At 58.4% G+C, this 24,082-nt stretch overlaps 1 protein-coding gene across 10 annotated transcripts; it reads right to left on the bottom strand.

The window, feature by feature from the left end:
- Positions 1–5,376: 5,376 nt before the first annotated feature.
- MDFI (MyoD family inhibitor) lies at positions 5,377–20,993 on the bottom strand. Of its 10 annotated transcripts, none has more exons than XM_060162853.1 (6): positions 20,789–20,834; positions 19,175–19,261; positions 11,936–12,113; positions 9,165–9,330; positions 8,633–8,857; positions 5,377–6,092 (listed from the first exon to the last, which is right to left on the bottom strand). In XM_060162853.1, exons 2-6 carry the CDS (start codon positions 19,202–19,204, stop codon positions 5,690–5,692), a joined length of 1,002 nt encoding a protein of 333 aa, XP_060018836.1. In that variant the 5' UTR covers positions 19,205–19,261; positions 20,789–20,834; the 3' UTR covers positions 5,377–5,689. The 10 variants fall into 10 exon arrangements, with proteins under 10 accessions (XP_060018836.1, XP_060018835.1, XP_060018841.1 ...); XM_060162852.1 differs by lacking the exon at positions 20,789–20,834 and adding an exon at positions 19,397–19,609; XM_060162858.1 differs by having other exon boundaries at positions 5,378–6,092; positions 11,936–12,118; positions 20,789–20,993.
- Between the last annotated feature and the right edge of the window lie 3,089 nt (positions 20,994–24,082).

Raw genomic sequence — 24,082 nt, 5'->3', positions numbered from 1 at the left:
CTGCCTTCCCTCCCAGTCTCACTCCCCTCCTCCCCTACTGATGTTTCCTGGAATCCCCTCCTGAACAAACCTACTTGCTCTTGAAGCCTTGTCTAGGGCCTGCTTCTGGGGGAGCTAACCTAAGACCACATGTGACCCAGCCTGGACAAAAATGTAAGTAGACCTGTTAGAAGCTTCTGGAAATGCTCTTCCCCCCTCTGGTGAAAGGCGTAGGAGGAGAAGGTCTCTCTTTCCCGCTCAGCTGTTTTTGTTCTGTATGGATGCTGTGTGAGCTTGATGCCTGGGGCTGCGGTAGCCACTTTGTGACAAAGAGGGGAGACCTGGACCGCATGATGAGGATGACAGAGTGAAAGGATGGAAGCCAGCTTCCACGACAGCATCTTTGAGTCTCCCAATCAGCTTGGGATCACCTGCCTCTGCACTTTTGTTAAGGAGACAGTGCATGTCCTTACAGACTAAGCCACCTTCAGCTGGGTTTTCTGCTGCTTGCCGCCGAGCTCATCAATTGCTGATACAGGCCTTGTCCCAGAGGTGTTACCGTTGGACTCGACACTCCTGCTACCACCTTGAAGCTCCCAATTAGTGACACCAGAGAAGGACTTAGACACAGGCTTGGGGTGCAGGGGGGCGGAGGAGGGGCCATGGGCTCAAACTCCACAGGTGGCTGAGGGCCAGGGGTCCCAGAAGCGAGAGGGACTTCTAGGCAGCAGGGAGCTGGGGTCCCAAGGACAGGGGGTGGGGAGGGCAAGAACCCATTAATCTGGCCAGGGTGAGAGTTGTTATTGTTATTATTATGAAGCGTCTCAAGGCTCACACTCATCCCGGCCTGGCCAGGCCCCATTAATGGCCCCATAAATCCCAGCCATAAAGAGTAATGGGGGGAGACAAATGAGATAATTAGGAATAAATCTCACCGAGGTCTCTATCCAGCAGCGTCCCTGGAACGGGCCAATCTTCCGAGCCATTAGCCAGGCCCCTAATTAATGCCAAGCTGCCCAGCGTTGTAGAGGCTCCGGGCACGGGAGGGACCCGGGACCAAAAGGAGGGGCGCCACTGCCCCCAAAGCCCCGGTGGCAGGTGACCTTGGGAGCAGCCGAGGGACGCATGCCCGCAGCCTCCCTGCTTCGCTTCTCTGTCTCCAGGGCTTGGGGAGGCTTCGTCCGCACCGTCCCGTCTGCCTCGCTGTCTCTTCCCCTCCTTCTCTGCATCTCACTCCATCTCCGGTCTGTCTACCTTCAGTCTCTGTTTCTCTCTTACCAGGCGGTCACTGGCTGCATGGTTGAGCCGCAGAAGATCTGACTTAGCAGGAATTGTGGGCGCCACCTGGAACCACCCTCCTCCATCTGGCCTCCCTGCCAACAGTCAACACCAGGGCGGGGACCCCTTGGACACCCCCTCCCCTGGAACAGTCTTTGGAAGCGGGAGGTCCCCCTACCACTGCTGCAGTGCGCTCTCCTTGGGGCGGTTCTCTCTCTTGCCCGGGGCTGGGATCTCTCTCCCCTTGTCATCACCTCTGCCTCTGGGTCTTACCTCTGCCACTGGAGCCCCGAGACTGAGCCTCACTCTTCTCCCAGGCTGCAGACTTTTGAAAGCCTTTGTCCTTGTCTTTCCCTCTCCAGCCAGATGCCCTGTGCAGCTCGAGGTTTCCAGCCAGGCCTCCCCAGCCCAGGTGCCTCCTCTCGATCCACCTATAGTGACCTCTGTTGTTTTAACCTGCCATCCTCCCCCCACTTTTTGTCACAGCACCCCTATTTCTTTGGGAAATGTGCCCACCTGATTCTGGAAGGGCAGCCACGTAACCCACCGTCTCTGGCCACAAAGGCCTGGCTCGTTGTAGCCCTCTGTCCCCTGACGTGGTGACTGGTCCAGGGATGGGCCTTACTGCCTTCCCCGGGCCCCCTGAGGTGGCAAGACTGAAAAATGCCTGAGACACAGCACGCGAACACACCTCTCTTTCCCGCCGCCGAGCACCCCTGGACACTTGTCCGCATCACAAGGGAATGAGGCTGTAACCCAGGGATGGTAGGAATTGTGGGATACAGAGGCCGCTACAGGGTCGGGGAAAGATAGGAAAACCAGGTGCGGGGCAAGGAAGGCTGGGAGGGGCTTTTCTCTGGAGGAGGTGGGGGGGAGGGGAGGGCTGGGGCTGTGGGAGATACCATCCCATGCCTGACTCCGTATCATTCTAGGAAAGTCAGAATGTGGAAAGGAGCATAAACACGGAAGTGACAAGGGGCCAGGTCTATGATCTCTGTCCTCTCTGCTGCCCCCGCTCAGCAACGGGGAGTGTCTGCAGCAGCTGTCCTGAGCCTTGGGGACCAGCCTTCAGTCCCCCACCACTGCCTCCTCTGCCCGGGGAGCTGGTGAAGGCCCCAGGGCATGGCTGGCTGCAGGCAGTCCAGCCTTGGGGCCGCTTCAAGGTGTCCCCTCCTTGCCCCGGAGACATGGGGTATCTAGGCCCGAAGCCGGGTTGGAGTTGGCCCAGCTCTGAGTACAACCACAGAGAATGCCGACTAAATGTGCCAAAGAATGGGGAGAAGCTGGTACGGGCTCAGGAGGCTGGGGCGTGGCGGGCAGAGCACCCCTCCCCACACAAGCCAGCCCCTGGCTCAGCCGCCTGCTCGGCTACAGGGCAAACACACCAGGTCACCCAGGGGTCATGGGTGGTCCTGGCCAGGGACAGCTCAGCCTGGCCTCACCACCTTGTCTTCCCACAAATGTGGTAACGCCTGTCTTGAGTTAGACGACCCAGGGCAGGAGAGTGGCCCTCAGGAAGTCTCCTGGGCAAAGGGGGGTGCTGATCTGCTGCTCCAGGGTTGAAAGAAAACCAGAGAAGCAGGCGACTTCCCTGGACACTGTGGCCGCCATTCGATTTCCAGAGCCTCCTCGCTGCTCCATGGTACACACAAGGAGACTGAAGCCCCGAGAGTGAAAGGGCCTCTTCCCCAGGACCTACAGCAGAACCCGGCTCAGATCAGCTGGTCAGAAAGCAGAGACTGGGAGACAACAGAGAAGGGCCACGGTGTGGAGGGGAACGGTCCTGAACCAGGGCTTGCCCTGGAAGGACACGTGGGCAGAGCTGGGTGGGTCAGTGGCCTCTAAGATAAATGCCATCTGCTTCCCAGCAGAGATGAGGCCACCTGGGCAAGGACGCGGGGGCTGGGGAAGGTGGAGAAGGCGTGGGATGCAGGGGGGCGGGTAGCAGACACAAGGATCAGGCTGAACGGGCTGGTGGCGTTGCAGGTTCTGAAATGTGCAGTGTGTGAGCACATGTGTGTGTCTGGTGTGTGTGTGTGTGCGGTATGTGTGTGTCTTTGTGGAATGTATGTGAGTATGTGGCTGTAAGGAGAGTGTGTGTTTGTGTGTGTGTGGCTGAATCCCGCCTCTGTCTCACCCCTACGCAGCTCAGCCTCTCGGGTTTCAGCCCCTGTCCTGCAGGAAACCGCTGTTTGGACTTCAGAGGTGCCTCTTCCTGCAGCGGCCGCCACGGAGGGGAGAGGGCCGGGAAGGGGCCTTCCTGCCCACCTGGACCAGACCTTGAGTTGGTCAGGCGAACCCCCCACGCTGGTCCTCCCTAACGTCCCTCGAACCTCAGCCTTGGGGAGAAGCTGGGTTGAGCGGGGACTGAACGGAGGCCCAGCCTCCGTCATCCATCCTCCTGTGGACAAAGGAGTGCAGCAGAAACGTGGACGCTCCCCGCAGCCATGGGGGCAGACTGTCATCCCCTCATCGAGGTCAGAGTCACAAACACGCACACCCTGAGGCCCAGTGATCCCACCTTCAGGAATATTCTACAGATACAGCTCATTTGTGCAAAAGGACATGCTCATGCAACCTTGTTTATAACAGAGAAATTAATGGAAGGGATTAAGCAGGAGCCGGGCAGCTGGGTCATGTGTGGCTCATCCCTCCGTGAAGCTCCAGGCCGCTCTTCAAAGTGCTGGTAAGGAAGAGCCCCAAAACAAATGGTCAAGTGATAAAAATGGTGCAACGTGCATGGGATTCTGACATTTTGTAAAAAAAAAAGAAAAATGATATGGGTAAATGCTTGTGTATGCACTTTTGATGAGACTTTTGAACCTTTTGTACTTTGAGCATACAATAACTAAGCAAAAACAAAAAAACACAAAAAAAAACCTTGAGACAGACGAACATGGAGGGGGCCAAGAAAATGGGGCTTCTCTCCTGGCTTTGATCTTGACTATGTGACCCTGGGGAGGTCACTTCCTCTCTGTGTCCTGAGTTTCCTATGTGGTCCCAGAAGCTGGAAAACCTTGGTGTTGGCAAAGTGAGGCCTGTGTACACGTGTATGAGGGGAGGGGCTGCAGGGGAGGGGGGTGGGGTCCCTCTCACCATCTCTTGTCACCTCCTTCTGCTGACACTGCAACCCACGCCCAAGGCCACGGGCTGTTCCCTAATGTGGCATTCCTTAAGAGAGCTCGGATTTCATCTGGCTCTCTTCCTGAGCTCCCTCCTCCCCTCCAGAATCCGTCAGGGCCACTCCACCCTTTGTTCCTGGAAGCAGCAGCCCACCGGTTTCCCATGAGGTCTCCACTTTTCAAGGCCTTCTTCAGCCATGTCTTCTCCTCAGGACGATCCAAGTCCAACCATGAGCTGTCCTCTCACTCACCCTGGACCCCTCCTGGCTTCCTCCAGGTCCAGGATGGGGTGGAGAGGGGTTTGGTCCACACAGCCCTCCCCGCTGTCGGCCTCAGTGCTCTGGTCTGCCCCTCCTTCCTGCACCCAAGGGCTCTGGACACCTGACCTCTGAGGCTCCCGCCAGCCCTGACAGTTTTCTTCTCAGGGCCCCTGGAAATCAGGGGGACAACTGAGGCTGGGCCACGTGACCTCCATTCAGGGCAAACTTGCCTCCCGGTGCAGCCCTGGCTGTGCGGGGGCCCAGGGTTGCCCCCTCCCCAGGCCCTGCTCTGCCACTGACATAGGCGTCACCCTGTGCCTTGGAGCCACCATGGCTTCGAGAAGCAGGAGTCAGCAGGAGATTAATTAATCAAAACCTGAACACATCTGCTGTTAATTAATTCTATGCCAAGGGTTAACTCTTCCCTTTCTGGGCTTCTCTGTCCCTTCGGCAGGGAAGGAAATAAAGGTGGGGCGTGTGTACCCGTCTTCCTTCCCTCCTTCAGGGGGGAACATGAAACAAGGGAGGGGACCTCGGAGGCCAGGAAAGCCCCATCCATCTGGGGACTTTTTAGGGGGGTTGTGGGAGTGTTTGGTTTTCAGAGTCGTGGTCCATGGCCATCACTCATGAGTCCTGAGGAAATGTGAGATGGACCCATATCTTTATTTACAGCAACAAATAGAACAGACCTTCCCTCCATTCCCTCCCTCTCCCCTTCCAGTCTTTTCTATACCTTTCCCCCCTCCCACCCCACCCTGGGCCCAAGCCCAGCCCTGCCCTCTGGGGTCACTGTATGGGTCAGGCCCCACAGGAGGGGAGACCGGGGAGGGGCTTAGCTGAGGTCAGGTGGGGCGTCTCTTTTCACATTTTGTTGTCCTCTAAGCCTGGGGGCAGGGGAGGGGGGAGGCAGGCACAGGGGCAGTGAGAGGTAGAAAAGCGCACAGCCCCAGCACCCCAGCCTCCCCCATGTCCCGGCCCCCTCCCCCAACTTTCACAGTGTTCTGCAGCCCTGGCAGCTGAGCCAGGAACGGTCCCCCCTCCCCCCAGGTCTTAGGTGCTGTTGTCCAGGGAAACCAGCAAGGAGGACCAGCACCGCCCTCTCACCGGGCTGGGGTTCTGAGAGGGCTCGGGGAGGGTGGGAGAGGCCCGGGGGAGGGGGCGGTCCAGCCTCGTGTGACAGCCGGGGGCACCGCGGGTCAGGAGGAGAAGCAAAGCCCACAGCACTCCATGCAGATCTCCAGGCAGTCGGCCGACTCGCAGCAGGCGTCCAGGATGCCGCAGTCCAGGTCGCAGGGCAGGTCGCAGTCGGCGCACTCGCCGGAGCCGCAGCAGCAGCAGCAGAGGCACGAGTCCTCGGAGCTGCAGGAGCCGCACGTGGCGCAGTCCAGGACGATGTTGCACAGCGTCAGGAACTCGCAGAACAGGCAGGACAGGATGCAGTGGACGCAGCAGTCTGCAGGCGAGATGGCCAGGGGCCGGGGACCAGCCGTGGGCGGCAGGCTCACTGAATGCAGAGATAACGCTCGTGCAGCCCTCCCCCGGCTCCGTGCAACGGGGACCCACCATCCAGGTGACCCCGAGACACGGAGAGTTACGTGGAGTGAGGGTCTGAGCCCCGGCAGCCTGGATCCCGAGTCCCTGCTTTGACCACCCTCGGTCATTTATTTAACGAACACGGAGGGATGACGTGTTCCAGGCACTGTTCTAAGTGTGCACGAATTAAACTCATTTAAACTTGCAACAACTCCTTGAGGTGGGGCTGTATTAGCCCCTCTCTACAGATGAAGAAACTGAGGCACAGAGAAGTCACTTCAAAATCTCTCCAGAATCCTACCACTCTGCTCAGCTCTTGCCTGGTGACAGCAACTGCATCCTCGCTGGTCTCCCCACTCCCTGCCTTTGACTACTGCTGCCGGCCCGCACGCACCTACTCCGCCCATGGAGGCTGGAAGGACCCTTGAAAAACCTCTGTTGCATTCCACCCCTCCTGCCCTCAGAACCCTCTAGTGGCTTCCGCTTCAACAGGAGGAAAAGCCCAAGCGCTCCCAGTAGCCCCGACGGCCCCTCCCCAGACCCCTCTGCTGTGGCCGCACTGGCTACTCCTGGTCATGCAGGCACTGCCCCCTGTCCCCCCGGTGCTCCAGCCCCAGATACGTGCTCTGCTCATCTGCTCATTCTGTCCCCTCCGTCTTTGCCCAAATGTCCCCTCTCGGAGAGGCTTTCCGGGAGCACCCTCTTCAATACTGCCGGGCCCCAGCCCCACCCCCTTGCCGGCGCCTGCTCTGCCTCCCCGCCCAGGACTTAGCACCTCCCGCGGCTTACACAGCTCTCCCCGCCTACTACAGGGCAAGCACCGCAGGGGCCGGCGTCTTTGGCTGTTACGGTCCCTAGACCGGTGCCTGGCACATCGTGGGTGCTGAGTAAATACACAGGAAGCGAATTAACACACGATCCTGCCTTGGGCACCCAGTTGGTACGCGGTGGTGCTGGCTCAGCAGCCGGTGTTCTGAACCGCTGGCGTGCTGCCAAGATGCTGGGCTGGCAGGGGTCGGGCCATGGGCAGTGTCCAGTTCCCCTGACCAGGCGGGCCCCTGGCTCGGGGCTACTGGTCCTGTGGGAGTCTCACATCACTATGCAGGCTCTGACGCCCCCACCCAGTCCTGTGCACAGGGAATGGGGGCTCGCACAGCTGGAACCCCTGCCATCTATCGGCAAACTGGATAAGGAAGTTCTCTTCAGGTGCAAATCTGATGAGGTCACCACCTTGCTTAAAACCCTTCGAAGCTCCCTACTGTCTTCCAGATGAAGTCTAGACCCACTATCCAGCTTAGTATGTACCCTCCACCGCGGGAGTCCCGGTCTGCTTGGAGTCTCACCTCCCACCATTCCTCACCTGGAACTTCATAATCTAGCCACACTAGCCAGCTCTCAGCTCTGTGCTAAGGCACCCCGGCTAGATGCCCCTATGGATCCTTTAAGGCTTGCTCAGACACCTGCAGAGCCTTCCCCAGCTTTCTGGGCTGGTGTGGGTGTCCCCCTGAGTTCACTTCATCACTCATCATTTATCTTTTATCACATCACAGAGTGATTACCTGTTTGGATCTCTGATGAGAGCTTTATGAGGCCATGGCCTGGGTACCCAGCACACAGCACCGTGCCTGGCTCACAGCAGATGCCCAGTTCACTTCAGATGCATGAATACCCCCTTCATAAACAAGCCTGCTGGGCAGAATGTGCTCTGGGGGATGAAAGTTATGAACACATTGTGTGCAAATGTGTACACTGAATCCTGTTTGCAGAGGACCAGCCAGAGTCCCCAGCATGGGCAGAAATTACTTAAAAGTTCTGGGGTGAAGGTCAAGCATCACTGGGCTACAGGTAGCCGTCACCCCTGCCGAACTGATGCCTGGTGGGGAGGGGGACCTGGCTGCCCAGGTCAGTCCCTCAGAGGACCTCTGTGTGGCAGGAACAATGGCTGGTATATCTGGGTGCTCTGACCTCCCACTGAACCTTGCAGCCCCCATCCCGCCCCCAATTAAGCATCTGATGGTGCGTCATTTTATTACGCTAAGTGCTGTGCTCTCACTCAACAGATGGTCCATTCCTCAAGGAAAATTTCTGTTTCCAGAAATGAGGTGGCTTAAGCTGGACGAGCCCAGATGGCTCCATTTCTTGTTAGAGCAACTCTGGGAGAGTAGGGAATGAGAAGGGGTTGGCCTTGAGAACTCACACGTGCCTTACCTTACCCAACATGTGTCCTCTGCAAGGTTCTCTGATTTAAGAGTCTTGCATCAGACTCCCTGGAGGGCTTGTTAAAACCCAGACTCCCGGGACCCACCCAGAGGTTCAGATCTGGTGGACCTGGCGTGGGGCTGAGATGCTGCACTTCTAACCGGCAACCTTGCAAAGATGCTGTCGCTGGCCCCTGCATCAGACTTCGAGGAAGCCAGCTTTGGAGGCTTCTCCCAGAGGGAGGCGAGATGGGGTGCTTACCTTCCTGCGCCTGGAGAGGGATCTGGGAGGCAGCAGACTTGGTGCTGCCCTTGCTTTTCTTGCTGCCTTGGCTGGCTAGAGATGGGTGTGTCTGCAACTTCCGGTGGGCCTTGGGGCCACCCAGGGCACCGTTCCCTGTCCGCCTGGTGCCGCCCAGCTCCGAGGGGTGGCCAGAGCCATTCGCCACTAGTGGGGGGCAGCCCAAGGGGTTCCCCTGAGGCTGGCCTAGGAAGATGATGAGAAAGGGCAATGGGGGAAGTGGGAGCTGGTGGGGGGGTCCCCGCACAGCCTCCCGGGGCTCTGCTTGAATCCTGCCTGCTTTGTTCCTAGATACATCACAGGTCATCTAGCTGATCTGTATTTTGCAGATGGGGAAACTGAGGCCCAGGGAAACTGACTTGCCCAGTGGCACATCATGAAACAGCCACAGAGTCGAGCCTGGCTCCTGACTCCCAGGTCCATGCTCATTCCAGAAAAGACAGAGGTGCAAGGCAAAGGGAGAGGTTCAGGGCCCTGGATCCCACCTTCTTACCCGACGTGAAATCCACTCTCCTGCTCTTGGGGTCTTGGGATTTTGGCAAGAGCAGTGGCAGTTGGGGGTGGAGGGGCAGCAGGGAAGCAGTTAAGCATCACCTCGGCCCCTGCCAAGCCCCCTGCTGCTTTTGCCCTTCGTGTGCCAGGTGATTGATTGGAAACATCTGTTTGGAGATGAATGCCCTGGCCCTGGAATCAGGGGCTCCTCAGAGCAGCCCCCTATCTCCCGCTTCTTCCACCTCCAGCTCCCCGCCCCATCCAGCCTCTGTGGGGCACCTGCAGAAAGGGCTTGCTGAGGGGCCCCTTGGGTCTGAGGAGGGGGAGAAGGGAAAAGGGAGGCCAAGCAGGGAGACCCCAGAAGCTGGGAACCCTGGGTCCCCATCCCAGGCTGAGGAAACAAAACAGCTTTATCAGTGGGCTGTGGGGAGGCTGGCCCTGGAGATCCCCCCAAACACCCCGTTCCTTCCCTCAGGTTTGCCCACCTGGATGGCATGGTTCTGTTCTCAAGAGATGAGGGCAGGGGTGCGTGTGTGTGTGTGTGTGTGTGTGTGTGTGTGTGTGTCTCAAAAGATGAGGGCAGGGGTGTGTGTGTGTGTGTGTGTGTGTGTGTGGAGAAGTCTGAGAAGGGGTCACAAGAGTTCGAGGATCCCTCTGCTCAGGGCCCCTGACTCCTGGGCGGGACCCTCTGGCCCTGAGGACCCTCAGTAAACGTGAACGTGGGGCACTTACATCTCTCAGGCCCTGTGGTCTAGATCCCCAGCTCCCTCTGGGCCAGGTCTCTGGGTTTGGATTGTGGCAGGAGTGGGTGTCTGGGGCAGGAGCTAGAGGCTGAGGAGAGCGGAAGGGGGCCTCAGCGCTGCCCCTAACTGAGGGGGCTGGGCCTTTTAGTAATGGTGGGAGCACACTGCTGGGCACGCAGTGCGCGCCGGGCACTGTTCGGAGCATTTGGCATGCAAATTGTTCTCAGTGTCTCTAGAGGGCAGTATCCTCCTTTTACAGATGAGGAAATCGAGTCCCAGGGAAGTACAGTAACTTGTCCAAGGTCACACAGCGAAGGGTCAGAAGTGGGACCAGCCTGGAGGCTAAAAGCTGGGACTCCGAGAGCAGAGAGGCAAGGAGCCGGGATCACTACTCTCATAACTAGTAGCTGACATGGTTTGAGCTGTGACTAGGTGCCAGACACACACAGTGTTAAGAGCTCTAAGTGTAGTAACTACTTCCTTATGTGCTTTTTTTTTTTTTTTGGCCACACCGAGTGGCTTGTGGGATCTTAGTTCCCTGACCAGGGATTGAACCTGGGCAATGGCAGTGAAAGTGCTGGGTCCTAACCACTGGACCACCAGCAATTCCCAGTAGTAACTTCCTTAAGCATCAAACAGATCTACTATTGCTAGCCCATTTTGCAAATGAAAAAACTGAGGCCCAGAAAGGGTAAAACTTGCCAGAGGTTCCACAGCTAGGAAATGGAGCAGGGAGGGGATGGAGATTGGGAGAAAGGAGCTGAGGACAAGCTGGGGAGTCAGGGATACAATGGGAGACAGGGCTCTGGGGAGGACCGTGCTGGGAGCCTCTGGCCCTGAGCAGTGGCTGACCTGCATCTGGGTAAACAGGGGTAAGGCCAGGGGAAGTGGCCAGGCCTGAATCATCCTGCCCCCACCTCCTGGCCCCATGGTGAGTGACTGGGCTGAGTCCTTGGCCAGCTTTGGTGCCCCCTGCCCTGCTGCCTAAACATGGGCACAGTGACCAGAGGGCGGGAGCGTGTGGTGAGCTAAGGGCCCAGGAAGTTGGGGCAGACACAGAGCTCGCCTGTGGCCATGGCCGTGGCAGTGGTCGTGGTGGCTGAATCACAAAGCAAACACTCAGGGCCCATAGACACAGGGGTGTCTGTCCAACTCCCATCCAGGCCCCCTCCTCCGTGACCACGGCATTCACCTCTTTCTCTCAGTTCTGCTGGTGGGTGTGTCTGGAGGGCAGTGCACTAGCAGGATTTAGTAACCCTGACTTACCCCAGATGCTCTGGCTGAAGGTGGCTCCACCCTCGGCCATGCCAGCTGGGCAGGCAGGCGTAGGAAAGAGCACTGGGCCAGGAGACCTGAGCTCCGCAGCCTGTGTTCAGGGAGAGTGGGTCTCTGTGCCTCAGTTTCCTCATCTGTAAAATGCGCTCGGCAAGGGCTATCCTGCTGCCTCAATACAGGCCAATTTGGAAAGTGCGTGAGATCACGCAGGGAAAGAAAGTTGGGAAGTGCCGATGCGTCCGTAGATCTTGCGGATCTTACTGGTAATCACAAAATGATTCTGGGTGTCCCTTCCCCTGCTTCTGAGGGTGACAGTGGCGAATTCTCCCCCTCCAGGACTTCCTTGGAGACACTGAGCTAAACCTGGGAATAGAGCTGAGTTTTGCTCCTTTCTGCAGAGAGCAACTGCGGGTGTCTCTCCTGCCGGTTTGCTCTTGACACGCTGAAGGCTGGGCTGCCTCAGGCTCTGGCTCCCTGGCCCTGGCCTCACGCTCTCTTGTCCTGAACCACATTGCCTGGAGCCTATCCACACTCATTTTGAACTAATTTATCCGAATCATTTTGTATGTGGAGGTCTTCTTCCTAGACAGAAAGGGCAACGTCCTACACCTTTCCACTGCCCACACCTCAAGGTCCTGGCCCACCGCTAGGCTCCCACAGGCACCCACGGCATTTCTGCCAGCCCATCTGCATTGGATTCCCTAGAGCAACTCCTACATGTTGCCATCCCAATCCCCTGACCCCTAGGACTCACGTGTCACAGCTTCTGTGGGGATGTCGAGGTCAGTGCTGTCCAGGGCCTGGGAGGCCCCAGGGCCATTGCTTTGGGGCATCAAGGGTGCCGCCTCCTCCAGGGAGCCCTCCTCTAGCGCTGACTCCGCAGGTTGAGCGGATCCTGTCACTACCTCCAGCCCAGGCCGGAGGGATAGGGTCTGAGCTAGGGAAAAAGCAGACGACTGAAGGACATTTTCCTGGTGCCCTCCTGTTTGCCCAGCCCTGGTCCCCTTCCCATGGCCCAGAATGCCGTGAGCCCTCATTCTCGGACTCAGTACCAGTTACACAGCCCTTACCCTATCTGGCAACAGTGCCAGAGTCTAGAATAGAAAGTTCCCAAACCACAGCCCGTGAACGAGCAAGGGTGTGTACGTGTGCATGTGTGTGTGTGTGTGTGTGCACCGTCAGGGAGTGGGGCCCGAGATGCATGGTATAAGGGAAGTGGGGGGAGGCAGAAACACAGCGCAGGAGAGAAGAGACAGGCAGTGATGGGGAGAGAGGGACAGGCATCCAGAGTGACATGGAGAGAGAAAGAATCGAAGGCACAGTGGAAGGTAGAAGCAAAGACAGACAGTGCATCAGAACGTGGGAGATTAGGCGCGGAGGAGGGCGCCCCAGACGCCCAGTGACAGACAGCCCGGGACAGGCAGGAGACTCAGCAGTTGAGCGAAAGTCAGCGATGGAGAGAAAGATAAAGGTGAGATCAGAGGCAGAGGCGATGGAGAGGGAGTGGGCTACAGACAGAGCAAGAGGGAGACAGACAGTGAGCAACTGGGGCCGAGAAAGAGGATGATAGCAAGAGAAAGAGTCAGAGAACCCTGGGGGGTGAGGCGGAGGGGCTCCGGGCAGGAAGAGAGATGGGGAGACGGCCCAAGAGGGCTGGAAGAGGCCTACGGCAGCCACAGGTAATTACAGTGAATGGCTCGGCCCCTCTGTGCAGGGTGGGCGGAAGGCAGAAATGGAGCCACCTACGGCTCCTGAGCAGCAGGACTAGGGGCCCCTGGGCCCAGGGGAGGAAAGTTCTGGGGGCTGAGAGGTGGGGCAGGGTGGCAGAAAGGTGACTGGGCGTGGGAAGGCCTGAGGGTGGACAGGAAGGGTGAAGCCCAGGGTCATGGGGCCAGGGGCCAGGCTGGGCAATGACAGGGTGCAGCCTGGGCCTCCCATCAGCCCCCAGGTCGTGCAGTGGGAATGACAGGGGCCTCAAGAGGGTGCCCCTCCCCCAAGCCGCACTGGGAGCAGGGGAAACAGAAATGAGAGACTCAGAGAGACACAGAGACCCAAGGGCCCAGGGAGAGGAGAGCGACACAGGGAGCCACAGAGAAAGATGAAGAGAAGGGTGATGAAACCCAGAGAGTAACAGGTCAGCGCCCACCCGTACACACCACACACAGAAATCACGAGACACACCCACAGCGACAGAGAGAGACGAGAGCTGGTCTTGGAAACAGTACAGAACGAATCACAGAGCACAGAGGGCCTTACACAGGGGTTCCTTCCCTGAGCCGTCTCCAAATGGGGGCGGAGGGGTAGAGAAGGAGACCATTAGAGGGACCAATTCAGGTTGGGCAAGTAGGTCTGGGGGCTGGGAGCATCCTGAGGGGAGGGGACGATCCAGGGGCTCAGAGACCCCTGAACAATCCTCGTTCCAAAGACCCTGGTCCCCCACGGCCAGGGGGACCGAGGCCCCAGGGACCCCACGTGGGTGGTACAGAGAGCAGCCGGCATACTCCCAACTGCCTAGGGAAACCATTGACCCTGCCTGGAGCTGGGAGCTGGGACAGGGTGCAGGGAGGGCTGGGGCTCCCACCACTCCGGAACGGTGGCAGTTCTGTGCTGGGAACCCCTCCTGGTGCCCAGGGAGGCAGGGGGCAGGTCCCTCCAGCCCCATCCATTCCTTGGGCCTATTGAGAGCTCTGTGCGTTAATGAGAGGTCAAATGGCTTTGGGAAGATCGCAGGGCTCGGACGAGGGAGAGCAGGGAAGCAGAGATGACCCCCAAGGGGATCCAGGCCACCTGCTCCATGGCGCCTCTCCCAGCCCAGAGCCTGGTCTACAGCAGCACAGACGGGACAGGACAGTGGAGGGCCACGACCAACCTGGCCTGGAGAGGGAGGCTCACGGCTTGAGTCCTGATTCCCAGAAAGGGAGGGGGCTGCCCAGCTCCAGCCTCTGGCCCTAGAGGCGTCTTGCCAAAGCCCTGAAGCGGAGTGCTGACTCTCCCAGGTGGTGTGATGACAAAGGCCTGAGCCAGCAGCTGGAAGACCCAAGCCCTGCTTTTTACCAGATACCAGCTTGGGCAAGTTACCAGGAACCGGGTCACCTTGTGTGAAAGGGGGCTCACCATGCTCGTCCCTCAGGGTTTCAAAGAGTAAATGAAACGCTCAGCAGAGCGTGGCATGCAGGGGGCCACTCACATACCCTTCCACCTGCCCATCCCCCTGCCTGCCCTCCCTCCTCTCCCTTCCTTCCTTTCCTCCTTCCTTCCTGTGCTGTTTGGTATAACAGCTACGACGCACCTCCCAATACGTCAAGCACTGGGTGGACCAAAATGAGAAAACCTGGTCACTCCCCCAGGAGTTCTCTGTCGGGGTTGGGGTCGGTCACATACACCGCAGGGCAAGAGTTACAGCAGGGGCATCTAAGAACTGTGGGAGCACAGAAGGTGGGCACTTACCCCAGGGGTGTGTGTGTGTGTGTGTGTGTGTGTATTTGTGTGTGTCTAGGAGGCTGCTTGGAGAAGGCAATGCCTACGCTGGGTATTAAATAATCAATCAGTCAGCAAAGAAGGGGAAGACCTTTCGAGAAAACCAGCAGAAGCCAAGAGCCCAGTGTGAACAGCTACGGCATGAACGAGGGGAGACTAGAATGACAACTGAGGCACGGTGGGCCTTGTGGTCACTTCCCAGGCTTTCTTCTGAGGTCACCAGGGCACACAGAGGTGACACTGTCAGTCCTGCAGTGGAAGGAGCCAGGATTGTAGCCTCTTGGCCCCCAGGGTTGAAGAGGGAGGAAGGTGAGGAAGACTGGTTAGGAGTCAGGAGACTGGTCCTCACCTGGGCCCTCCTACCCCTATGTGGCCTGCCACTCTCTGGGTAGTCTCTCCTAAGTCACCTACAGGGCTGGTGACCTTGAATCTGGTGGGAACAGGAAATTACAGAGAGCACAGACAAAGTCCCGAGGAGGCCCCTCCTGCAGGAAACCTGCCTGAGCATCAGACCTTGGAAGGAAACCAGGGAGGAAAGTAAATCCAGTCCAGTCATCTTGACCTGGAAACACTGAGGGACAGACCTCCTGGAGCCGGGAGGGCTGCGGAGGGGACCCAGCAGACACTGGGGGAGCAGCGCTGAGGGCAGAAGGGGAAACTGTGCTGAGGGCCCAGAGATGTGGGAGCAAGAAGTGGCAGGAGGATCTGGTCTGCGGGTGACATGCTGCCCAGGGGCCCCGACGCCAAGATGCTGGAGAAGAAATTGCTCTCCCTGCAAGCACATGGAGCCGAAAAACCAGACTAGAGGCGGGGCCCACGTGCTCAACCATCAGAAGACAGAAAGAGCTCAGCTTTCCTTCTTGCGGCCAGGAGACCCCTGCCCAGCCACAGAGGGGAGAACATCTCTGAGGAGAAACTCCAGGAGGATGGGAGGCCAGCAAAGGACAGGGGCCACTGTGTGGACAAGAAACGCAAGTTGTGTGTGAAGGCATCTGCCCCGGGTGGGGGTGGGGCTGGAGTCCCTGGCTGGGGCCCCACCAGAGCCACCTTTTTCTAACGTGCACAGGGGGTAATTCCCTGGCGGTCCAGTGGTTAGGACTCTGCGCTTCCACTGCAGGGGACACGGGTTCGATCCCTGATTGGGGAACTAAGATCCTGCATGCAGCACGGTGCAGCCAAAACTAACTAACTAAATAAACTTAAAAAAATAATATCGTGCACAGCGGGCCAGCCACGCTGGTGGCGTCTCTGAGCAGAAGTCCTAGCCCTGCACTTCTCTCAGGAGTCCCCATCTCCAGGGGGGAAACACAGAAAGGCAAGAGCCCGTGTGCCTCGACATATTCTCATCCCTAACACGGGATAAGGTTCAGGTCAATGCCCTGAGTTCTAGGGTGGAAAAGTCACGTTTAAATCCATAAGCCCGAGAGCGAAGCAGAGAGACTCAAACTTCAGCCGGACCCTGTGCGCTCCCTCTGCCTGCTGTTCCTGGATGGAGAAGGAGTTCGGGGGACCTCTTCCAAGTGGGAAGTGTTCATTCCAAGCCTGGAAAGTGTCCACGGGACCCTCGTCCCCAAGCTCCAGTGCCTGGTGCCTCCTGCCGAGCCCTCTCGTGTCTTCGTGGACAGTGGACCCAGCCTTCCCCTTTGGAGCTCCGACCATCTCTGCAGAGAGAGGGCCAGGATCTGATCTGCTCAGAGAGTAGTGAGCAAAGCCCCACATTCCAATCTATCCTTGGCCTGGTATCCAAGGCCTTGGTCTATATCTTCAGCCTACTCAATGGACCAGGATCCTATCTTCCAGGCCGGCCGACCTCTCCATGGCCCCAGGCCACCACAGGGCCTTCTGCCCCATCCATCCAAGCTTCCCCACCAAGGGGAAGCTTATCTTGTTCCCCTTGATCAGAATGTCCTACCTCTCCCCTCTCCCCAAATCCAGCTCATCCTTCGTGACCCAGCTGGAGTTTCACCTCTTCCTCCAGAAAGCCTTCCCTGACCCTCGAGCCAATAGTCTCTCCTTGGAGTGGCCACTTACTGAGAACTCAGCATCCAGGGTTCCCTGCTGTGAACTGTAACTAGGGAGTGAAGTGTGGGTCCTCAATCAGACTGCAGCCCCAGTCTGTCTCTGCACCCCCAGGAGTTACTTAGCAAATGTCTGTTGCTGAGGATTGAGTTCTGGGGCCTGGAGCCCCAGGTCAGGAGGAGAGAGAATGAGAAGGTGAGAATTAGGGTTGGCGCCCAGCACCAAGAAGGCAAGAATGTGGACTCGCTTGATACACACTTGTGACACACAGGTTACAGGCTCGGGTCACCAGGCTAAGGACTTGTGAGGGCCTGAGATGGCCAGTTAGGCTGGGTCCAGTTGGTTTTATTTTAGGTCTGAAGGCTCCAATTCCCCAGGAAATTCAATTTAGAACCAAGAGCAGGAACGTGACGCCACAGTGCTGGACAGAAATCTGTGGGTTAGGGAGCCAGGCTCCTGGGGCATTCGGGGCTGGATGGGGAAGAGGCCACTGGGGGAGCCAAGGGTGCGCGGGCCTGGCCACCTGCCCCGACCAGAGCTGCCCTGGGGCCCCTTGCACCCCTGTCTGCATCTTGGGTGGCTGCGGGAGGGGCTGACTTGCTCCCTGGCTAGCTTGCCAGCAGGGCCTCAGCCGTGCTGTTCTGTCAGCGCTCAGCAGGGAGCGTGGGGGATTCTGGGCTCCGATTTAGGCGTCTGTGGGGTTTTGGCTCGGTCTCTTGCGGTTTGGGCTTCCTGGGCAGCAGGCTCATTCTCCCAAGGCAGCAGAGCCAGGCCTCCTCGTGTTATGAAAGCCACATTGTCTGGCCCAGCCCAGGCTGGGGAGGGGGCTCGCTGGGGCACTGGGGGGCCTCAAGTTACAGCCCAGGGCTTAACCCTCCCAGTGGCCCACCCTGGCCCTTGCCCCTGCCCCGAGCACATTCAGTCCCTCCTTTCCCTACTGGGGCTCGAAATGGGTCACACAGGGGCGAGGATCTTGGAAGGAAGGAGTGGAGGCGAGAGCAGAGAAAATGGATAAGCAGGGGGAAGAATGGGAGAGTTGGAGAGAAGCAGGAGGCTGAGAAAGAGAGGAGGGGCGAGGGACAGAGAAAAAGCCTTCCCAGGCCTCTGCCCCTAGCCCTCTCTCCAGGCTGCAGGAGCCCAGTTCTTGGTGGAGTTTATTCCCCAGAAGTCCCTACTCCAGGGTCCCCACAGAGGGGGGAATCTGAGGGCTGGTGGGATGCACAGCAGACACACTAGTCTCACGTACATGCCGGCCCCTGACCAAACGTCTCCCACTTGTCCTCACTCTAGGAGACCCCCAGCCTCACCCCGCACCTCCACAGCCCTGGGTCTCCAAAGGGCCAGCATCCACACCAGGTAGACCTGGGCCTCTCCAAACAGGCAGACCAGCTTCCATGGGCGGATACGGAGACTGAGGCCAGAGAGGGGAAGGAACTTGTCCAAGGCCATGCAGGGAGTTAGTGTCAGAGGTCCAGGACCAGACCTCCGTTATTCAGAGACTCAAAGAGGGGAGCAAGGGCGAATGGGGCTGGGTGAGAGGAAGGCAGAAGATTAGACTAACCTAGAGCTGGGACTAAAGGCGTGAAATCTGGGCCTGTACTCCTGCATGCAACCCCTCCAGCCCCCCGCAACAAATCCCAGATGTTCCTGACTTCTCCCTGTCCCTGTGGTCCATTGTGAGCCTCAGCTCACATGTGTATGGTGAGGGGATTGACTGAGAGCCACAGCCCCAGGACTCCCCTCTGCCCCCTCCTTGGACCCCCTCAGGAAGTCACAAACCCTCCCGGGTTGGGAGGCTCCTGCAGGAATCCCAGGGAGGTTACAGACCCTGTGAGTTGAGGGAAGGGGTGTTTCACTCGGGTGGTGAGCACTTGATTGGGGTGAGTGAATGAGAGAGAGGGAGAGAGAGAGAAAGAGAGAGGCGGAGAAGGAGATAAAACGTGTGTGTGTGTGTGTGCGCGCGCGCGCGCGCGCGTCCCTTCACAGTAGGGGTGGTGGGGACTGGCCGGGCCCCGGTGGGGAGGAAGACGAGCGAGACGAAATGGCAAGGAGGGGAGGGGCCGGGTCCTGTCGGACAAAAGTTTTCTGGAAGCACTAGGCTCTGGTTGGGTTGGGGGAAGGGAAGGAGAGAAAGACTCAGACACCCCCACCCCGCCTGAGGCCCCCATAAATATTTACACACTGGGCAGAAAAGGCTGGGACACAAATTCCAGACGGACAGACAGACACTGCGGTGTGTGTGTGTGTCTGGTGTTGGGAGTGGGGAGTTGGAGCCAACTTGGCGCGGCCACCGCCTCCGTTCAGGCCCTACCCCCATCGCCTCAGCCCTCCACTCTCCTTGGACCCGGTCCCCGATACCCAGATTCCGCGCCTCCACCTCCACTCAAGCTTCCCCGAACCCGCTCCCCGCTTCTCAGGGAGGAGGGGGGAGAACGACCACCGCCCCCAACCCCCTACCCGGCTCTTGTCCAGTCTAGCTCTCCATCCCCGGTCCTACCTGGGCCGGGGGCTGCGCTGGGGGCTCCATGGGGCGCGTCGCAGTGAGGGGGGCGCTGGCCACTCACCTGGGACATCGGCCCGGGACCTGTGGGAAACAGGGCTCAGCGGGCGGAGCGGAAGGTCCCCGCGCGCGCGAAAGGGGAAAAGGGGGCCGGGCAGAGGGCGATCCAGCGGCAGCCGTGCGCCCATCCCTTCCCAGTCCGGCCCCCGACCGACTTACTCGTGCGAGCTGCGCGCCGCTTTCTCGCGCCGCGGGGATCACTGCGCTGGGCCTGCCATGCACGACGGCCGCGAGCACCCCAGCCCAGGGGCAACTCGGCGCCACTGCGCTCGCTCCGCGCCCCTCCCTCTCACTCGCTCCTTTCTCCCATTTCGGCGCCAGCGCGCGCCGCTGGCCCGCTTCCTTCTGCCTCCTTTCCCTGTAGCCCCCTGGCTCCTCCCCTGCTTGCCTCTCCTCTTCCCTCCCCTCCTCCCCGGCCCACCCTCTCCCCGCCCCCTCCTCGCCTTCCCAGGCGCCCCCCCCCCCCACGTCCCTTCCCCCGCGCCGGGCTCGGCGCTGCCTGGGCGGGACACGTCTGTCCGCGGGGCGCTGCGGCTGGAGCCCCCACAGGAAGCCGGCTCCGCGCGTTTCCTCCGCGCTCTCGGAGCTGGGCCCAGTCTCCCCAGATCCCCGCCCCCCTCCCAGGCCCAGCGCCCCGGGGGGCGTGCAAAAGGGGCCGCGCGCGTTCCCCTTCGCCTGTCCTAAACTCTGCGAAAGTTTTTGAAAAAGCAAGAGAACGAGGGAGAGAGAGAGAAACCATGGTGACCACAACCACCTCGAGCCAATTGTCTGAATATTTGTGGCCCCCAAATCTCGTTGTCCCAAAGGTGGGAGTGATCAAGTTTCTCAGGCACCCTTTGTCCACCCCCTTGGTCTCTGCCCCGGGGTCCTAAGCCTGGGCACAGACCAGAAGTTGTCCCTCCGGGAAATCCGGTTAGTGACCACCTAGCATCCCGTGTCCTAGAGCAGCCCTAATTCCCCCACCTCCACCAGCCGTGCGTGGGAATTTGGTCAGAAACCCAACTTTGGAGGCAAAGAGAGGTTCTCGAGTTCAGCCTTTCTTTTGGCTCCAGACTGGAATCCGAGGCTTTCCAAATTACGGGCGCTCGGGAAAGGGGAGACAGGGAGCCCCTCCCGGCGGGGGCAGCCCGGCGACACATCTGGAATTGTGAGCTGGGTCCCTCCTCAGGGCCGGGGTTAGGAAGGAGCCGTGGCCAGAGAGTCGGGATGAGGGGAGTTCAGGGACCCTCAGCGTCGCCCAGGGAGCAGGTCCCCGAGGATGGGGGAGGGCATGGAGCCTGCGGCCCGCTGGGTGGGGGTGGGCGGGCCCGTGGGATGATCAGGTGGGACCGCCCGCTGTGGTGACAGCTAGAACAAGGACTCCTCGGAGCCGAGTATGGGCTCCCCACCACGAGGGGCCGTGAGCAATTAGGGAGGCGACGGTGGCGCCAGGCCTGTTCTCCCGGTCCCGCCTTCCAGCCCGGGCTTGAAGCCGGGGCTGGGACGCGGGGGCAGAGCTAGGGACTCGGGGCCTCTCCTTGGTGTCCCCCAGTCCCCGCAGTCGCTACTTACGACGCTCGAAGGTCCTCGCGGCGCCGTCGAGGCCAGGACCGCCGTGGTCCCCAGGGCTTTCGCCACCCGAGGCCGCGTCCCCACGATGAGGCCAGGTGGCTTCGGCCGGAAGTGGGGGCCCCCGGGCCGGGAGGAAGGGGTCCGGCTCCCGCGGCCGCGCAGCCTGGTGCGGGGCCCGGCCTGGAACTCCGGGAGCCAGCCCGGATCAGTCTGTTGTATGGAAATTCTGGGGAGCGGGGCGGACTCCCCCTTCCCGGCAAGGGCTGAGTCACTGGGACGCGCCCGCGGGGCTTGGCGACTGCAGCATTCTGACCAGCTTACCTGGGTCCGCGAGCTTGGCCTCATCCGCCGCCAAGAGTGGAAGTGGAAGGGCGTAAGGGGGCGGGGTGGTGGACATGGTCCCCAGTGCAGTCCCCACCGTCGCTCTCCGTCCTCTCCTGAATGTGGGGCCCCCTCCCTAACCACAGACCCTAGCCCTACACCACTAACCCGCCCCGCCTCCCCGCTGCTTCTCAGTCTCTATCCAGGGCCCCTAAACTCTGGATCGGCCCAGTCTCCCAGCCTTACTGTCCGAAATCAGCTGCTTGGGATCCAAAGTCCTCTGAATCTGGCCCAACACTAATTAATATGTCTGGTTTGTTGGAAATGTAAAATAGTTACATTTAATCCCACATACCGGTTATACAGGTGTGCTCAGTTTGTGAAAATCCAGCAAGCTGAACATTTAAGGTACATACCCTTTTTTATATGGGTAAAATGTTTTAAAAAATCAACACTCATTAAAATCAACATTCTAGAGCAAAACACAGTATGGTGTGATGACCAGGCAAGGGACTCCAGTTCCAGATCCCAACTCCACCGTCCACGTGTTTCCTTGGAGAAGCCCCTTTACCTCTCTGAGCCTCAGGAGGGATGAACATTGGGGCCCTCCGTGTGGAACCTAATAGTTCCATTGTTATCCAGGACCAGGACTAGGGTGAGGTAAGTGGGGCGTTCCTCTGGGGTGCAAAATTTAGGAAGGTGCCAAGATGAAAAAATGTTTTAATTCAATATTTTTTTTTTTTTTTTTTTTTTTTGTGGTACACGGGCCTCTCGCTGTTGTGGCCTCTCCCGTCGCGGAGCACAGGCTCCGGACGCGCAGGCTCAGCGGCCACGGCTCACGCGCCCAGCCGCTCCACGGCATGTGGGATCTTCCCGGACCGGGGCACGAACCCGCGTCCCCTGCATCGGCAGGCGGACTCTCAACCACTGCGCCACCAGGGAAGCCCTAATTCAGTATTTTTAAAAAGCCAAATCAGCAAATTACAGCCCTGCCAGCCAGCTGCCTATTTTTATTTATTTATTGGCTGTGCCTCACAGCTTGTGAAATCGTTTTTGTTTTTTTAATTTAATTTAATTTATTTATTTATTTATTTTTGGCTGCATTGGGTCTTCGTTGCTGTGCGTGGGCTTTCTCTAGTTGTGGTGAGCGGGGGCTACTCTTTGTTGCGGTGCGCGAGCTTCTCATTGCGGTGGCTTCTCTTGTTGCGGAGCACGGGGTCTAGGTACGTGGGCTTTAGTAGTTGTGGCACGCAGGCTCAGTAGTTGTGGCTCGCGGGCTCTAGAGCGCAGGCTCAGTAGTTGTGGTGCACGGGCTTAGTTGCTCCGCGGCGTGTGGGATCTTCCTGGACCAGGGCTCGAACCCGTGTCCCCTGCATTGGCAGGCGGATTCTTAACCACTGTGCCACCAGGGAAGTCCCAGCTTGTGAAATCTTAGTTCCCTGACCAAGGATGGAACCAGGGATTGAACCCAGGCCCTCAGCAATGAAAGCTCCAAGTCCTAACCACTGGACCACCAGGGAATTCCCCAGCTGCCTATTTTTATAAATAAAGTTTTATTGGAAACAGGGACAGGATTAGGGTGAAGCCAGTGAGATGGGATCATGCAAGTTCAGGGTTAGATCCTGTCTTTATTTAAAATATCGGCATTTTGTTCATTATAGATTTTTTTGCATTAATTTTGATTTTTAGATATATTGCAGGAAAATATTGTTTACCGAGTAATTACCGAGTAATTGTAATTACCGAGTTTTCTGATGCTCCCTTAGGTTTTGCACCTGAGCCTCACTCACTCTAGGCCTTACACACCTCGCCGTTGTCCCTGGCCTATTACTGTCTTCTCCTGAAGGACCTGGCTAGGACCCCAGAGTAAATGAGCGGGAGGCTGAAGATGCTTCCACCCCCCTCACCACCCCCCTCAACACCAGGTAGGCTCTGCATTCAAGCCCAGGCCTAGCTTTCCTGGGGCCCACTGATCAGTTCAGAGTCAAATGCAAAGTCCTTACAATGGCCTTCAGGCTCCAAGAGCTGGGCTCGACCTGCCTTCGCCTTCATCTCCCCTCACTCATTTCCTTCCAGCTTGCTGCTCCCTGAGTTTGTTTTTTCAAATTGCCCCATGTGCTTGCCTCAGGGCCTTTGCACTTGCTCTTCCCTCTGCCCAGAATGTGCTTCCCCTAGATATTCACTTGGCTCCCTTCCTTGTTTCCTCTACTTATGTCACCTTCTCAGAGAGGGCATCCCAGACCGTTCACTCTCTGTCCCTTCCCACCACTTTATTATTCTTCATAAACCTTTCACCTCTTGTTGATTAGTAGAATGAAAGCTCCAGGAGAGAGGAGACTTTGCTTTGTCTGCTAGGGTATTCTCTAGAATTGGGTCTGACCCAGAGAGCTCAATAAATATTTCGTTTCACAGATGGAAAACAAGGGACCAGAGAGGGGAAGGGGCATTAGCAAGTCACGCAGTGAGTTGGTGGCAAGAGCTTACTAGATCCCATGTTTCCAGACTCCCAACTCAGTGCTGTTTCCTGCCTCCTGGGGCTTATCCTCACCCCTTACCCCCACAGCCCTCCAGACAGCGAAGGGTGACCCTGCACAGCTCTCCTGTATGCTCCCTTCCACACAATGTGATTACAGAGCCTGGCCAGGCTCCAGACCCCGGCGTCCACCCCTCTCCAGTGTCTAGCAGGCAGGCACAGCTCTTCCTGGCTTCCTGTCTGTGGCACAGGGCTGGTCAGTGGCTGGGCTGGGTTCCGCAGCTGGACCATAGCTTTGGTCTCCATACCCTGGAGAATGGGGAGCAGGCCATTGTGGCACGACCTCCCTGCAGAGGGCTGTGTTGAAGGGGGTGTGTTTGTGTGTAGTGGGGGGAGGGGAATGCTGGATAGGAACTGAACAACTAGATAGGAACACCCTCCATAATGAGCAGAGTGGAGAATGGGGCTGTAATCCCCCCTTCCTCAAGGACATGGCATGT

The sequence above is a fragment of the Lagenorhynchus albirostris genome, chromosome 10 (genome assembly GCF_949774975.1).
Source record: "Lagenorhynchus albirostris chromosome 10, mLagAlb1.1, whole genome shotgun sequence".
Taxonomy (NCBI): Eukaryota; Metazoa; Chordata; class Mammalia; order Artiodactyla; family Delphinidae; genus Lagenorhynchus; species Lagenorhynchus albirostris.
Note: the sequence above shows the minus strand (reverse complement) of the source record. Positions and strands in the feature narration are given on the sequence as shown.

Bases quoted from the DNA above. Each gene is read 5' to 3' on its own strand.
- MDFI (XM_060162858.1), bottom strand. From the start codon at position 19,250: ATGTCCCAGGTGAGTGGCCAGCGCCCCCCTCACTGCGACGCGCCCCAT. The intron at 9,331-11,935 runs GTGAGTCCTAGG...ATCTCCAAACAG, and splicing joins CCCCACAGAAGCTGTGACAC to ATGTTTCCAATCAATCACCT. The intron at 6,093-8,632 runs GTAAGCACCCCA...TCTCGCCTGCAG, and splicing joins CCCTCTCCAGGCGCAGGAAG to ACTGCTGCGTCCACTGCATC.